The 15,245-nt window shown below is 41.2% G+C and overlaps 1 protein-coding gene across 2 annotated transcripts in view; it reads right to left on the reverse strand.

Annotated features, from left to right (window-relative positions):
• Hecw2 (HECT, C2 and WW domain containing E3 ubiquitin protein ligase 2) overlaps positions 1-15,245 on the reverse strand; it is a 331,621-nt gene that overhangs the window by 193,283 nt on the left and 123,093 nt on the right. For both annotated transcript variants that reach the window (XM_051190202.1, XM_051190203.1), the window contains exon 2: positions 1,099-1,425. In XM_051190202.1, the coding sequence (XP_051046159.1) occupies positions 1,099-1,390 (292 nt within the window). In that variant the 5' untranslated portion in view covers positions 1,391-1,425. The remainder of the gene's footprint in view (positions 1-1,098; positions 1,426-15,245) is intronic.

The following is a 15,245-nucleotide window of genomic DNA, read 5'->3' on the forward strand; positions in this document are numbered from 1 at the left end:
GAACTTTAAATTGTTTACCTTACTCACTTTCACTATACAATTAAGTACACCTAAGGAAAATATGCAACTTAAAGACTTTTGCCACCACCACTTTGGTTATGATGGGGGAGCTATTGATTCATTGAAAATTTTGCTATTTTAGTTTTTTTGCCAAAAAAAACCAAGTTTCATGGTTTTAACATTCCAACAAAACTTCAGCAAGGTGCATCTTAAAGCAGGTTTCTCAAAGCGGCACTGCTGCTATTTGCAACCAGGTGACTCTTAGGGAAGATGTCACTCTTACATGTTGTGCCCTGGAACACCTCTTAGCCTCATCCCTCTAAAGACAAAAATGCAGCAGTCAAAACTGTCCCCACACACTGCCCAGTGTCCTCTAGGGGGCAAGGTTGGCCCTGTCTAAGAAGCCCTAGCTATATGGGCCTTCAACATGTTACTTCTCCATGTTGACTCATTAAACAACAGAAAGGATGCTTGACTAGTAACTTACATTGCAAACAATATCAGATGTCAATTTTAAAGTAATATCCTTCATTCAGAAACTAAATCTTCCAACTTTGAGTAACATGAAATTTTCATTTTTATGTTAGATTTAAAATTTATTTTTGGTTAATTGATAGGTTTGGTTTTTGCTTTCAAATAATACTAACTTTTATTTTCTGGGATGTTTCATTCATCGCTCATTGACCTAAGAACACGGCTGAACAAAGCTGGGACTGTTTTATCAAAACAAGTAGACTGTTTTAAGAGAACGTCAACCTTTAAAAAACACTGTTTTCATATCAATTTAACAGTTTTTGCAGCTGTTAATAACCTCCCTCTTTCTGACAGTCACATGACTATGTCTCAAGGGCAATGAAAACCTGTAAAGAAAATACTATGGTGCTTGCATAGTTTGACATTTAATTTGATAGAAATAGAACCACATGATGCATATAAGCCACAGTTGCCTTTCCTCCTGAGGAAGAAAGAAAGCTCCCAGAATCTGCTTTGTCTATTTGTGTCTAAAAAAAAAACTTTTTTCTTTTTATGCCAGCAGAAAACACAAAACGTTTCAAATTCAGAGTGAAAATCTAGGGTGAGCCACATGCTTTGACTCACCTATGTGATAGAGTCCAATCCAATCGCTGGGGTCTACCTCTTCCTTAATGTCCCAGAAGATAATGAGGTTCTGGGCTTGCCCCAGCGTGTATTCATACATGCTGGCAGTCAGGCTGGAGCGGCTCTCGGAAGTCACCAGGTCTGTGTCACTGTTGGCTCGCTGTAGAGCCATGTTCTCGGGCATTGAGCTCTGGGCTGCGAGGCTCTGGAGGTTCTCTGGGCTCAGTGTGTACCGCATCTGTGGATTTCGACGACGCACAAAAAGCAAATGCTCCCGGGCTGAGCTAGCCATACTGTCTGCCTCTCTGAGGTTGGTTTCCTACAATGCTGCAAGAGACAGACAAGCATAAAATATTAGTGTTGCAAGTTGAGGAATTCGGATTAAGCATCCCAGACATGAAGCTTAAAGGAGAGTTTATCAACACCCCAGTATGCAATAATCTGCTCTGGAAATAAACAACACCACCCTACTGTCACCAGATGATACCAGAAATAACTCTTTACAGACACAGGCCGCATGATGGCCAAGCAGTCACACACCTGTGGCTCCCAGTTTCCTTTGGCATAGCTTCTCCAAAAAAAATGAGGAAGAAGTTTTTTTTTCTAGCATCCCTTTTAGATCTATGCATCCACACATATTCCAGCACCCTCTCTGACTTTCTATCCCACACGTGTTATTTATCGCCTTCTGCAACTAAATTTTCATCCAGCAAGATACATGCTAAACACAGTTGATATAGGCTACTGGTGTAACATTCACTGCTTGGGTTTCCTTGCCATGAGAAACATAGCTCACTGAAGTCATTTTTGGGAGCTTGATCAAATGTCACCTCTGCACCTAGATACAGAGGGCTGGTGTTATACACAGAATGGTAACATCCTGGAAATACCTCTTTATGTTTCTCTAAGATCTGACTGGCCATCTGATTACTCATCTGGCCATTGTCCATTCCCCCAATAAGAATATGTTTCACAAAAGCAGTGATTTTCATGCTTTGTTGCTATTTAATTTCTGGTATCCACAATGGGGTCAGGAGGACAGCAGGTGGGCTCCACTGTTAACTGAAGAATGGTGAGCATCTTTATCCTCCAGACTCCACGGTGTGACTTAAATCTGCAGTCTCTCTTCTGAGCCTGCATCTTGTCACCCTGAAGTGCCCAATGGTACAAGCCATTCTTACCACCTGGATCATGATTAGTGTTTTCCTTAGGCTCCCATTTGGTCTCCAGCAAGGAGAGGACTTCCCTGGTAGCCCTTGTATCCAGCCTCACTTGCTGACTGGCAGTCTTCCAGCTGCCTATGAGACTCTATGTAAGATACCTGTGCTTTTGTCCAGTACCCGTGAGGTTCTGCCTTCTAGTACCTACCCCTCCTTGCTCATGGGTTCACCTTACATTACTCAGATCCTGCTGGCTTCATATAGAATGATCTGCTTCTCTTGCACACCCTTTCCAAACAATAATCCACTCGTATGTTTGTAGGTTTTAACATTTATTCTGTACCATCAGTCTCTGTTGGAATCTTTCATATAAATCATTTAAAATAACCCATTGACTCCTGAGAAGTTAGTGTGAGATTCTAGTTAAAAGCAAACCAGCTAGCTCCCCTCCAGCGCCAAATCACACTGCAGCTCCCAACCTTGGATGCTGACTGTGAGCAGAGAAAGGGGGAGAAAGGGCTCCCTCACTTTCCCCATCTCTCCATCCATTTTATACTATTTGGTAAAATACCTGTTCTGATTTGCTTTCTATTATGAAGACAAACAACATGACAGACAAAAAAAAAAAAAAAAAAAAAAAAAAAAAAACTAGGGGAGGGAATAGTTTGTTTCAGTTTCAGCTTAGAGGTTTAAGTCCACCATGCAAGGGAAGGCAGGTTAGAAACTCAAGCATGAATGTGAAGGCAGAAATTGAATGAATCAGGGACCAGAGAGAAATACTGGCTAGCTACTACCTTTGGCTACTACCTTGCTCCCTGGCTCATGGTGAAACATTGTTTATATAGCTCAGGCTCATCCAACTCACCAGGGATGCTGCTGTCCACAGTGTGCTTGGCCCTTTTACCTCAATTAGCAAACAAGAAAATGCCCCACAGGCATGCCCAAAGGCCAGTTTGACAGAAGCTATTTTTCAATTGAGGTTCCTGTCCAGGCCAGTTTTATGTCAACTTGACACAAGCTAGAGTAATATGAAAGTAGGGGTCCTCAATTGAGAAAATGCCTCCAAAAGATCCAGATATAAGGCATTTTCTTAGTGACTGATGTGGGACAGCCCAACCCACTGTGGTGGTGCCATCCCTGGATGGGTGATCCTATATTCCATAAGAAAGCAGACTGAGCAAGCTATGGGGAGTAAAAAACACTGCTCCATGGCTTCTGCGTCAGCTCCCGCCTCCAGGTTCCTGCCCTGCTTGAGTTCCTGCCCTGACTTCCTTCAGTGATGGACTGATATAGAGTGTAAGCAAAATGAACCCTTTCTTCCAAAACTTGCTTTTGGTCACAGTGTTTCCTCCCAGCAATAGAAGCCATCACTAAACACTTCTCTCTTCCCAGATGCATCAAGTTGACAACCAACATTAGCCATCACAGTGCTCTGGTTTCCATTAATACTGCTATTGTACTTGCAAATATATTCAAGTAATTTCTGCCATGAAGCTGATCTCATGGTTTGAGCACTATTCCTTGAGTCAAAATAACTTGGCAGTGAGATGCTCAGCAGATAAGTAAGTAATTGTAAAATAAATTGGATTGGTAGGCAAGAAACTGTGTGAAAAGGACAAAAATAAGAACAGACAACTCTGTTTCTCTGGGATAATGGCATTAAGTCCCCATGCTTGTTCACATTTACACTTCTGCTTTGGTTGGTTTATGCAGGAACTCCAGCATCATTGTATACCTATGGCTGTTGCATATCTGAACTATGTAGCCTAAAACATGGGTCCGAATCTCACCACTTCCATTTCAGTGGATTTCCCTAAGCCATTATTTCTTTACAAACTCAGGGAGTCAAATGCCACATCAGCTCCAGCAAGAACTATAAATAATTGACTCCTAACACATTGCAGGATACAGCAAAGGCATGTCATACATAAAAAAAACTGTTTTCCTGAAAGAAATAGGCCAGAGCCTTGGTAGCTTAAAAACATAACAGACCAACTACTGACAATTATTCTGCTCTAGAAACAAATGAAAAGACACAGACACAAGACTGAATTGTGTGTTTTGGCATTGCCCCTATTTAAACCGAGAGAGAAATGGATTATCATTGTGCATTTGGGAATGAGATCCAAAGCTTGGATTTTGGTCATGCCTCTACTATTCATTCACTCTGTAATCACTGACATTTTATTTCAGTGCCTTCTGTTTTCCTACTGTCATTAACTCCTATCCCCAGGACTTTGGTGAAAACTATGTTAACTACTGTAGAAAAAAATGAATTTAAAACAATGTCTAGCATAAACTAAGTGTTCAATAAAGTTTAGCCACTAATATTATCACATTACTCCATTCTACTTTAATTTCACCAAACAGAACTGATTTGAACATTCCCATGATTCCCCTATACTCTTATCTCTCAACCCCTGTCTATTACTTACTGGGGGAACAGGCTGCCAGTACCCTCCCTACCAGTCAGAAACAGAACAGCCCTGTAGCACAGAGAAACTCAACTACCAAGAAACCTGTCTGGGGCTCACACCCCAGACAAGTGCTGTTCTCCAGGGCTCAAGCCAGCACTAAAGGCTGAGGCTTGACTTTCTCCCCAACAGAGAATGCATACTGAGCACCTCCCATGTGGAAGGTATCAAGAAAGAAAGAAAGAAAGAAAGAAAGAAAGAAAGAAAGAAAGAAAGAAAGAAAGAAAGAACAAAAGACAATCTCACTACAGACAAGTATCCCACCCATGGGACTCTACACTATACCAAGACATAAAACAAAAAAATCAAAACCCAAACACATTACATGATATATCTCAGTAGAAAAGTAAAAACAACTGGAGATATGTGAATTTATCACTTTAATGGAATCTGGAAGACATGTATGAAGCATGTTTTACTATGTGAATATCAGGCCAGAGGGGATACTAAACAATAAAACCTAAGGGAATTTTCTTTCTTTTTTTTTTTTTCCAGATCATCTCCTTCCTATCACATATGGTATGGCTCTCACCTTCTAGAAACTTGAGATTTTTGAGGAGACCAAAAGCTCATATATGAAAGAGCTCAGTATGCTACCAATGTCAGTTCTCACACACACACAATCTGTCCCAACAAATGTGCAAAAAAAAAAAAAAAAAAAAAAAAAGCAACAAATAAGCTGTGAAGCATCAGCATGGTGGCAACCTCATATCTGTAAAGTTTTGTATGATTTCCAAAGCAATATGATAGCCACAATCCAAAGTGAGACCCCAGAATACTGTGGATTCAGCTTGAGAGCATCATCAGTTGTTTGGAAACAAGAAAACTGATGGGGGGGAGCATGGGGGGAAGGGAGAGGAAGACAGACAATGTGTGAGGTAGACCTTAGATGAAAAGTATGGAGAACATTCTGGTTGGAGGCATGGGGATGGAGAAGTTACCAAGAAGACGGCATGGGAAGGAAAGGGAAACAGGCTCCAGGGGCCATGAAGCAGATGAGAAAACAGCCAAGAAATTCAAGTGCAAGTCTCTGGAGTGGGAGGGATAGGTAGCACTTGTAGCTGACACCAGTAAACCCATACTTGGCTCCTAGCACACTAATGTTCCTAGAGATTGACTCCCAGGGCCCAGACACAAACAAAAGAGGAGACCCCGAAGGTCAAAGAGGAGGGATTCCCAGGAGATAGATATCACAGCTAAGGTAAAGGAACCAAGGAACCTAGGCACTTGGTGACCTTGGGGGAAATGCTTTTAATAGGCTAGTGAACATAATTTGTAAGAGCCAGACTGTTGAGGTTTGAGGAAGGAGGCTAGGATGATAAAAGGAAGCCCTTTCCCTAAAAGAGTAACTCAAAGTAAAGAAACAGCATGGAGAGAGGAATGTGGATGGATACAGAGCTCAGCTAGTTTGCCTTTAGTTTAGGATGAGAGGGAGTTTTTGCATATTTATAGTATTGCCACAGTAACAAAAACAAACAAACAAACAAAAACTCAGAATGTATTGGTTGCATGAATAAAACCTGAAAGAAAAATAGGTAGGAAAGAGGAGACATACAATCGGACAAAATAACTAAATTAAAAACAGGTTAGATCACATAGGACAGGCGAAGGATTATAACAGAACAGTATGTTCTGTTAGACAGAAAGACATCACTGCCTAACAGAAATATAATGCAATCCACATGTATAATTTTACATTTTCTAGAAACTACATTACAAACACAAAACAAGGAGAACTATTAACAATCTATTTTAACTCAATATACACCATGTTATTTCAGCATTAATATAAATGCTGAATATATATGCATAAATATAAATATAAAAAAAGAATGCGAGTGAAGCATTACCCCCCCCCCCCCCCCCCGAGGATTTGTCTTACTGAAAACACAGGATAGATTAACCACATTCCAAGCAATCAATGGCTACATGTGGGTAAGGGCCCCTGAGGGCTCCACACAGAGTGAAACACAGCTCTCTTCCTTCCAACTTGCTGCCAGCATCTCCATACAGCCCAGAGAAAAGCATCGCTGAGCCAGCTGATGTAACCCGAGAGTAGGCAATGGATTCCTTAATCTGCCAGAGTCCTTCTTGGTGCATCTTGGCAGGAAGACAGCTTTTTAGTCAAGTCTCTAATTCTCTAATTTGGGATCATACTCTCCTGTAAGATGAAGATATCCAGTCTGAGAAGGTTTTTCCCAGAGCAGAATAAAGGACCAGGACACTGGCAAGTCTTGGAAGTTCCTATGCTGGGAAGTTCCTCTAGCTTCTACCTCAAAGCTTAGATATAAAATATATAGAATACAGAAGTTAATTATAAGTACCACATTGATAAAGCAATGGCAGTATAAACTTCACTGCTTCAATATATTCATTTATTTCATGGAATTAAACTTAATGGGCTGTAGAAGTTAGATGGATTGGACGTGTGTAAGTATATCCCATGGGAAGCAGCTAGAGCTGGAGCTTTAATCAGCCACAAAGAACGGGATGATGTCATCTGAAGGAAAATGCACAGAACAGAAGATCATCCCATTAAAGTAAATAAGCCAGAAAGATATAGCACATGGTTTCTTTCCTGTGTGGAAATAGATACACACACACACACACACACACACACACACACACACACACACACACACACCGCAATTGAAAGTGGAAGTGGGACTATTTGAGGAAGAGGCCAGACATAATATGATCAAAGTATACTATATGTACATATGGAAATGTCATAAAGAAAAACAAACCTGGCAGAAATGGTGGTTTTGCTTCTGGGTTGATTTGGTTTTGTATATTTGGAACAGGATCTCAGGTAGCCTAGGTTACAATGGAGTTCAACAAGGAGCTGTGCCTGGGCTTGAACTCATAATTCCTCTGCTTCTATCTCCTGAGTTCTAGGATTAAAATTAGGTACCACATACCCAGCAGTCAATGTAGTTAGTTTTGCAATTAGTACATATTAATCAGAAAATCTAATGTTTGTCTGGTGCTACAAGCCTGTAATTCCAACTACCTGGGAGTCTGAGATAGGAAGATTATAAATGCAAGACCAGGCTAACCCTTATACTCACAGACAAGGATCGTTTTCACGTATCATCAAGGAAACTTCTCTTTACAACAAACAGAAACCAAGTTGTGGAGCCTAGTCCCAAATGTTACACCTAAAATACAACTCCTACTCATATGGCCCAGAGATCATTGAAAGACAGGGTAGATAGACTGTAAGAGCCAGATCAATATGGGCAGCGAGAGGTGATATAATTATATTATAATGACAAAAATTACACACAGAAAAATAAAGACCAGCCTATGCTACACAGTAAGGCCTTGTCTCAAATATGAAAATCATGTATCTTGATTCCCTTAAGTGCTGGCTAGTTCAGGATGGCCTCAGAGAGCAGAAGACAGTAGACATTCCCTGCTTCCTTCCTCTTCCCCATGTCTCCTGGCTTCCAGCATGCATACAACAGCCATAAATGTTCATAGACACTACAGTCATACCTGGGAAGAATGGGCTGTAGTGACAGGAAAAAGAAACATAAATCAGTGTAACATGAAAACTCAAAGAAACAGAGACTGATATTGAGATTCAAACTTCAAGCTGAAAACCAGAAAAGCAGAGCAGAAGGCCACTAGCTCTCACCTCTGTCTCAGGCTGAAAGGGCCGTTCTATCTCCACGAGCTCTCCACCAAGGATCAGACTGCTGCCTCTCCTCAGTGTGGCTGGAGAATGAATGCCTTCTACTCAATACTGAAGACCCTGCTTCTATCTTTCACACCCTCTGGTGCTGGAATTAAAGGCGTGTGATCTGTTATTCTTTTAGACTGATTCAATCTGGTGTATCCCCGGGTGGCCTTGACCTCAGAGAGATCTGTATCCCTCTCAATCCAGGAGTCCTAGGATTAAAGGGGTCTACCACCACCTCCTAGCTTCTGGCTGCTGGGATTAAAGGTGTGTGCCTGCTTTTTATGGCTTGTGGCTGACTTTGTTTTCTGAATCCTCAGGTAAGCTTTAATAAATCATAAATAATATATCACCACAAATCAGGATTTTGTTGTTGTTTTTGAAGAACACAACAGATTGGATCTGCAATCAAAGTGACAATAGAATCCCAGAAACAGTGACAAAATTGAAGAAAGCAGTCGCCTTCTGGGAGGATTTAAGAGAGAAACATCCAAGTATGTTCCAAGCATCTTACACCTGGGCCAGGACCGCCAGAAATTATAGGAGCAAGAATAAGACAAATACCCAAATGCAATTTCTGCCTGACAATGACCTGAGCATTAATTAAAATAGACTGTGCCAATGTGTCCCTGGAGGGCTCAGCTGGGGTTTGGAATCTTCCCTATGATGCTTTACTCTCACAGATTATATCAATTATAAAAGAAATAAAACAGCAGTGCTTGCAATACCATGAGGAAATTTTACAAAACTACTTGAAAACTTCAATTTTTCCCATATAGGAAATATAATGGTTTTGTTGTTGTCTATTTGTTTTTTGTAACAACTCTGGCTGTCCTGGAACTAGCTCTGTAGACCAGGATGGCTTCAAATTTACAGAGATTACCTGCCTCTGCCTCCATTGTGCTGGGATTAAAGGCCTGCACTACCACTGCCTAGCAATGTATCTTTTAGAGTTCATGTTTCTGAGACATCAAGGTACATATAGAAATACTTTGTAGCCAGGTGATTGTGGCCCACACCAAATCTCTGAGTTAGAGGCCAGCCTGGACTACAAATCATGTTCCAGTACTAACTTCCCCTGCCCCTTCTGGAGCCTCCAAAAAAGCAAAAACATGGAGAGAACTGAATCTCAAGCACTCTTAATTTTAAAGTTGCAATTCTAATTGACAGAAACTTTATTCAATGCAGCCCAGGAGCCTCAGGGCCAGTCCAAGCATAGGAACCAACAGTCTTGCCTCTTCTCCTTCTGAAACCTAGCAATTCTTACTCCTGTCTCTGCCTCATATCTATGCCTTAAAGTCTTCTTCCCAAAAGTTACAAAGTTGCCAAGTACTTTAGAAGAGACAGCAAGGAGGCCTGTTAAGTATCTGTCATCTTACACTGGTCCTTCAAAGGATCCAGCCCCCTGGACTGACTATCCTGTAGCCACATAGCCCATTTCCAACAAACACAACCTGACACAATCCATCACACAGCCATATATATCAAAAGACAGAATTAACAATGAGGTAGAATCTTCTTTCCTTAAAATGAACAGAATCAAGTGAGACTCAATGGGCAGAACACTTTTGTGTTGGGAAGGCAGGATTGTCTGCCTGTGTTTCTGGAGGGCGAGAGGGGAGTGCTGTGTGATACATCCCTGGCTAGCTTTAACATAGCAGCCAAAGGGAAACCACTCAAGTGTAAGCTTACGTTACTCTCTATGCTAGATCCTTCAATGGCTTCCCCACCTCACATAGAGAAACTACCAAGCACAAGCTAAGTTTCAATGTCGGAGATTACCTGCCAATATTTATCATTGTTACATAAGCTAACAAACGATACAGTAAAGCAGAAAAAACAAAAGTCGGACAGGACCAGGGAGATGGCTCAGTTAGCTCCTCAGTCAAGTTTAAAGCCCTAAAGTTCATATAAAGAGTCAGGTGTGGTCCTGGATGTACCTAGAATTGCAGTGTTGTGGGATTAGAGACAAGAGGGAGGGCTCAAACTGTAGGGGGCCAGTCTAGCTCTAGTAGGTTCAATGAGAGACCATGTCTCAAGAAACTAAAGGTGCAATGTAACAGAACAGGGCATTTGAAATCAGCTTTTGTCTTCATACACCTGCACACACACACATGCACATACATCATACACATACCATTAACACACATACATCTGAAATGAAAGGGCAAGATGAAATAAAATAATAAGGAACAATCAGTTAGGGATTAGTCATAAATGTGGAGTGCCAAGCCTGCTGGATTGTCTACTGGACATTTACCTGACAACTGCAAAGGACAGTGTACTGTTTCAGCTCTAGGGACAGCACACATAAAAAAGACTCCATTCTCAATGATGTGAAACTTAAAACCAAACGAGGAAGCTTAGCCATGTGTGATGGCACATGTAACCCCAGTACTGTGGAGTCTGAAGTAGGAAGATGGCGAACTCCAGAGCAGACTGGGCTACACAGTAGGACTCTGTCTCAAAAAGAGAAGGAAGGAGGGATGGAGGGAGTATATAAGGGAAAGAGAAAGTAGGGAGAGAAGAGAGGAAGGGAGGAGAGAGAGAAGGAAGGAGTTTTCTCCATCCTACAGTCATGTGTAAGAATGAAAAAAAAAATAAATGAAAAATCAATACATGGTGTGTGAGTGAGAGAACAGTTCTGTTCAGTAATAAGATCCTGCTTATTGATGTCAAGTTTAAATTTTAATACAAGTACTAGGATTTAAAAATCACCACTACATGTTTTTCCAAAAAGACCACTTAGATAACATAATTGTTTCAAATGATTTTTATTTAAAAATCCTTTTATCTACATCTTCATTGTTTAGGCTCATTATCTCGGTAGGGGGTAGAGGATGAAAGCAAAATGTATCACCAAACACTGGAGACTTTTCAAGTCAATTCTCATCCAACTGCTTCTTCCAAGCAGCGACAAAGTCCACCATGACAGTCACACTGCAGAAAGCCAGCTGTCCCAACAGTGCCCTGACTGTGAAGCTGCAACAAGCATGAAACCCCAACACTTGAGAGGCTGAGGTAGGAGGGATGATGTGAGTTCAAGCCCAGCCAGGGCTACAAAATGAGTGCCAGGCCAGCTAGGGATACACAGGAAGACCCTGTCTCAGAAAAGCAAAAGGAAACTGCATAAACTACTGAAATATTCAGGAATTCTCAAGTCAGAAAGCAACCATGAAGAACTCTGTGGATCATTGTAAAACACCAAGTCCAGAGAACCTGGAAAGACAAGAGCACTTCACAACTAAAGGGAAAACAATCCGAAGATCACAGAACTAAAAAGAAGCAGAAAAAGACAGAAACCTGGTATAGTGGCTGAATGATAATATCCTGATGTAAGTCAGAAGTCTTGAAAGAAATTAGTCCTTCCAACCCTCTAAAAATTGAAGATTTTGCTTATTATTTGTTCCTTTTAACAATTAGCTTATACTTGTGATTATAACCTAGATTTTTTTATAAGATAAACTAAACAGACACCACCATTTGAACTTTATTTGCAAAGATCAAACACTTTTCTCCTAGTCACTGTGAAACTTGGCTTTCTGGTGTAGATTCTCTTTAAGAATTAGATTGATGATGTCTGTCTCCATGCCGTTCCCAAGTCAGTCTTCCTGTTACCACCACAAGGATTTACTAATGCCAGATTTGGTTTTTAGATAAGGATATCAAAGCAGAGGGTGACTTTGCTGAGACCAGCGCTTTGGTAATTAAAGTTCACCCCTTTCCCAAGGTCTGTGGCTCCATGTGGCTTCTGTAGGCCTGGGTTTTGATGAGTGTTTCTCCTGCTGTAACAAAATAGCCATGACTTGTTAGTTCAATGGTAACAGTGCATGAGGCAATGGTCCAGGATACAGGAAGTCCAGGAGAATAGTGCAGGCATCAGCTTCCTCAGCTGCATCATAGATGGCAGGAAGTATCGTCAAGTGAGATGAGCAAGCTTGGGCCTCCTAAAGCCATTAATACCATCACCAGGACCCAATCCTAATTATCTTCCCAAAGCCTCATCTCTAAATACAATCACCAATAACCAATAAGCTTAGGCATTATGTTTTTAATACGTTATGTTTGGGGATACACATTCAAACCATGGCATTATGGTGCCTGGGCCAACACAAAATTTGGAAAGAAAACCACAATAAACTCCTTACAAATTTTAGTCAATGCCTTGGATCTCAAGGCCAGCCAGCCTAGAACTGCCTACAGAAAGCTCCCAAACCACTCATTTGCTCCACTCCATCTGCATGTGTCCTCGTGCTCTACAGACACAGAAAGAGTAATTACTGATTTCGTGTGAGCCACAGACTGATGTCTGTTAACTTAGTATGCCTGTAAGGTTACTGAGAAGCAGCAACTTCTCTTCCTCAGGACAGCCTCCCTGGACTTGACCAGTCACTGATTTCAGGCATAATTAATGGACTTACAGGAACTCTGCTGATGGCCAACCAAAGAACCCCAAGGAAATTCATAACAGTTTTGCCCCTTCCCTTTTAACCACTTTATTTTAAAATAATGATACATTAAATAAAAGTAAACCAGACACATGGACATTTTGTTAAACCAAAGTATTAAGATGCTAGCTAGAAGGACCAAGTTCCCACAACTATTAGCATCAGAACAAAGCAACAGCTGGAATGAATACATCTGCTAGACCAGAGCTAGGAGCAATTTTTATGATGAAGAATTGAAAAAGAAGACATAAAGTGTTTACATTGGAGAGGAGATTGTGCAAAACAGAAAAAGCTTTGGGATAGGTGGGCAGTCCACCAGTGAACTGGACTAGTTATAGTTGACTGGCTGTTTATGTATAAAAGGGCCTGATCCTGGGCTATAATGGGATTAAGTTTTCGATATAATTAGAAATGTAAAACAGCCTCTGTTGGCTTCTCTCACAGCTCAATTCCTAATCTCTGCTGGATGGTAGTGGAGACTGAACCTAGGGCTTCCACATACTAGATAAGTGGCCTACCGCTGAGCTAAATCTCCTGCCTTCTTCTTTGCTTTTTATTTTGAGACAAAGGCTCACCAAGTTGCCAAGACAGGTTTACTCTGTAGCTCAGGCAGACCATGAGCTTTCCATCCTCCTGTCTCAGCTTCCTGAGTTTATACAGGATTATAGGCCTACATCATCAAACCTAGATAGCCTTTTTTTTTTTTTTTAATCAAGATCCTATATCTAGCCTCCAGCCCTTCCCACTAGGTTTAGTAAATCTCGGGTTTTCTTTTTATCACTTTATACACAGATAGCCTATGTGGTGGATTGAATAAGAATGGCCCCCAGAGGCTCATGTATTTAAATGCCTAGTCACTAGGGGTAGAACTATTTGACAGGATTAGAAGAATTAGAAAACCATGGCCTTGTTGGAGGAAGTATGTCATTGAAGGTGGGCTTTGAGGTTTCAAAAGCCCATGCCAGATCCAGTCTCTCTCTGCCTGCAAATCAGGATGTAGCTGCCAACAGCTTCAACAGCACCAAGCCTGCCATGCTTGCCACCAAGCTCCCACCATGATGACAATGGACTAAGCCTCTGAAACTGTAAGTAAGCCTCCAATTAAATGCTTTCTCTTATAAGAGTTGCCTTGGTCATGATGTTTCTTCACAGCCATAGAACACTGACTAAGATGGAAGCTGGTACCAGGGAGTGATATGCATTTCTGTGACAGACCCAGCCATGCTGTTTGTTGGAGAAATACAGAAGACTTTAGGACTTTGGACTAGAATAGCTGTTGGATGCTTTAAGCAGGGATTAATGGGTCATCCCAGCAGAGTATGGAAGACAGTGCTGGTGGGGGGTGATTTGAACTGTTGGAGCCTAGATGAAGAAGTTTCAGAGGGAAAATTATTAGTGAGTGAGATATAAAACATTCTTTTCATATTTTGGCAAAGAATGCCACTTGTCCTAAAAATTTGCCTGGGGCTAGAAAGTTTTGAATCAATGGTGTTGACAGAGAAGATTTCATGACAGGCTAGTATTTATTGACTGTGTCCTGTGGTTATTAGTAATCACTCTTGTGTAGATCTATAAAGAAAAGGAGTAACCCAGGTAAGGAGAAATACAAAAGATACCATTTTAGAAGATATGGAGAACCAGGAAGCATAATAGAGCTAAGTCCGGTGTTCGAGAGGATAAAACATTTAAAGAAAAGCCTGATACTAAATAGAATATAGAGAGTAGTGACTTCAGGGCAAAACCCCACCCAGCTAAGCTTCCAACTTGTGAAAAGAAATTAAAGGCAAGCTTAAGCAGTGAAGGAAACCATCAACAACAGAAAGCTGGTGCAAATTAATTCAAAGAGGCTGCCAAGTTCCAGGTCTGTCAAGCAGTAGGTAGAACTTGGCAGCTACAGTCATATTGTCTGGCTACAGAATCAAAGATACAAAAAGAGGGTTATGGAATTTTCCTCCATGGCTAAGGAAAGGTGATGAGGCTAGGTGGTGTGTCAGTGGCATTCCCACATGAGACTTAGAGAGACCATTGTGTGAAGCTGTGAAGGTGAAGTCTGGATTGTGATGAAGACACCAAAATACTGGAGAAGCCAGAGTTAGGGGATACATGAAAAGGAACGCCACAGATGTGCAGAACCAGCCCAAAGAGAGAAGTAAGCTGCAGTCGACAAAGATGAAAGAAGTTGGAGATCTGAAGAGAGTTTTGACATCAGAGATGGAGAAGGCAGGGTTTGAAGTTTGCCCAGCTCATTTTTGGTTTTCCTTTGGTCCAGTATTTCCTCAATGCTCCTTTTAGAAATGGTAATGTATATTCTGTGCCACTGTATGTTGGAAGTATCTGATCTACTTTTTCATTTCTATTTTACAGGGGATTACAGTTAAAA

The sequence above is a fragment of the Phodopus roborovskii genome, unplaced genomic scaffold (assembly GCF_943737965.1).
Source record: "Phodopus roborovskii unplaced genomic scaffold, PHOROB, whole genome shotgun sequence".
Lineage (NCBI taxonomy): Eukaryota > Metazoa > Chordata > Mammalia > Rodentia > Cricetidae > Phodopus > Phodopus roborovskii.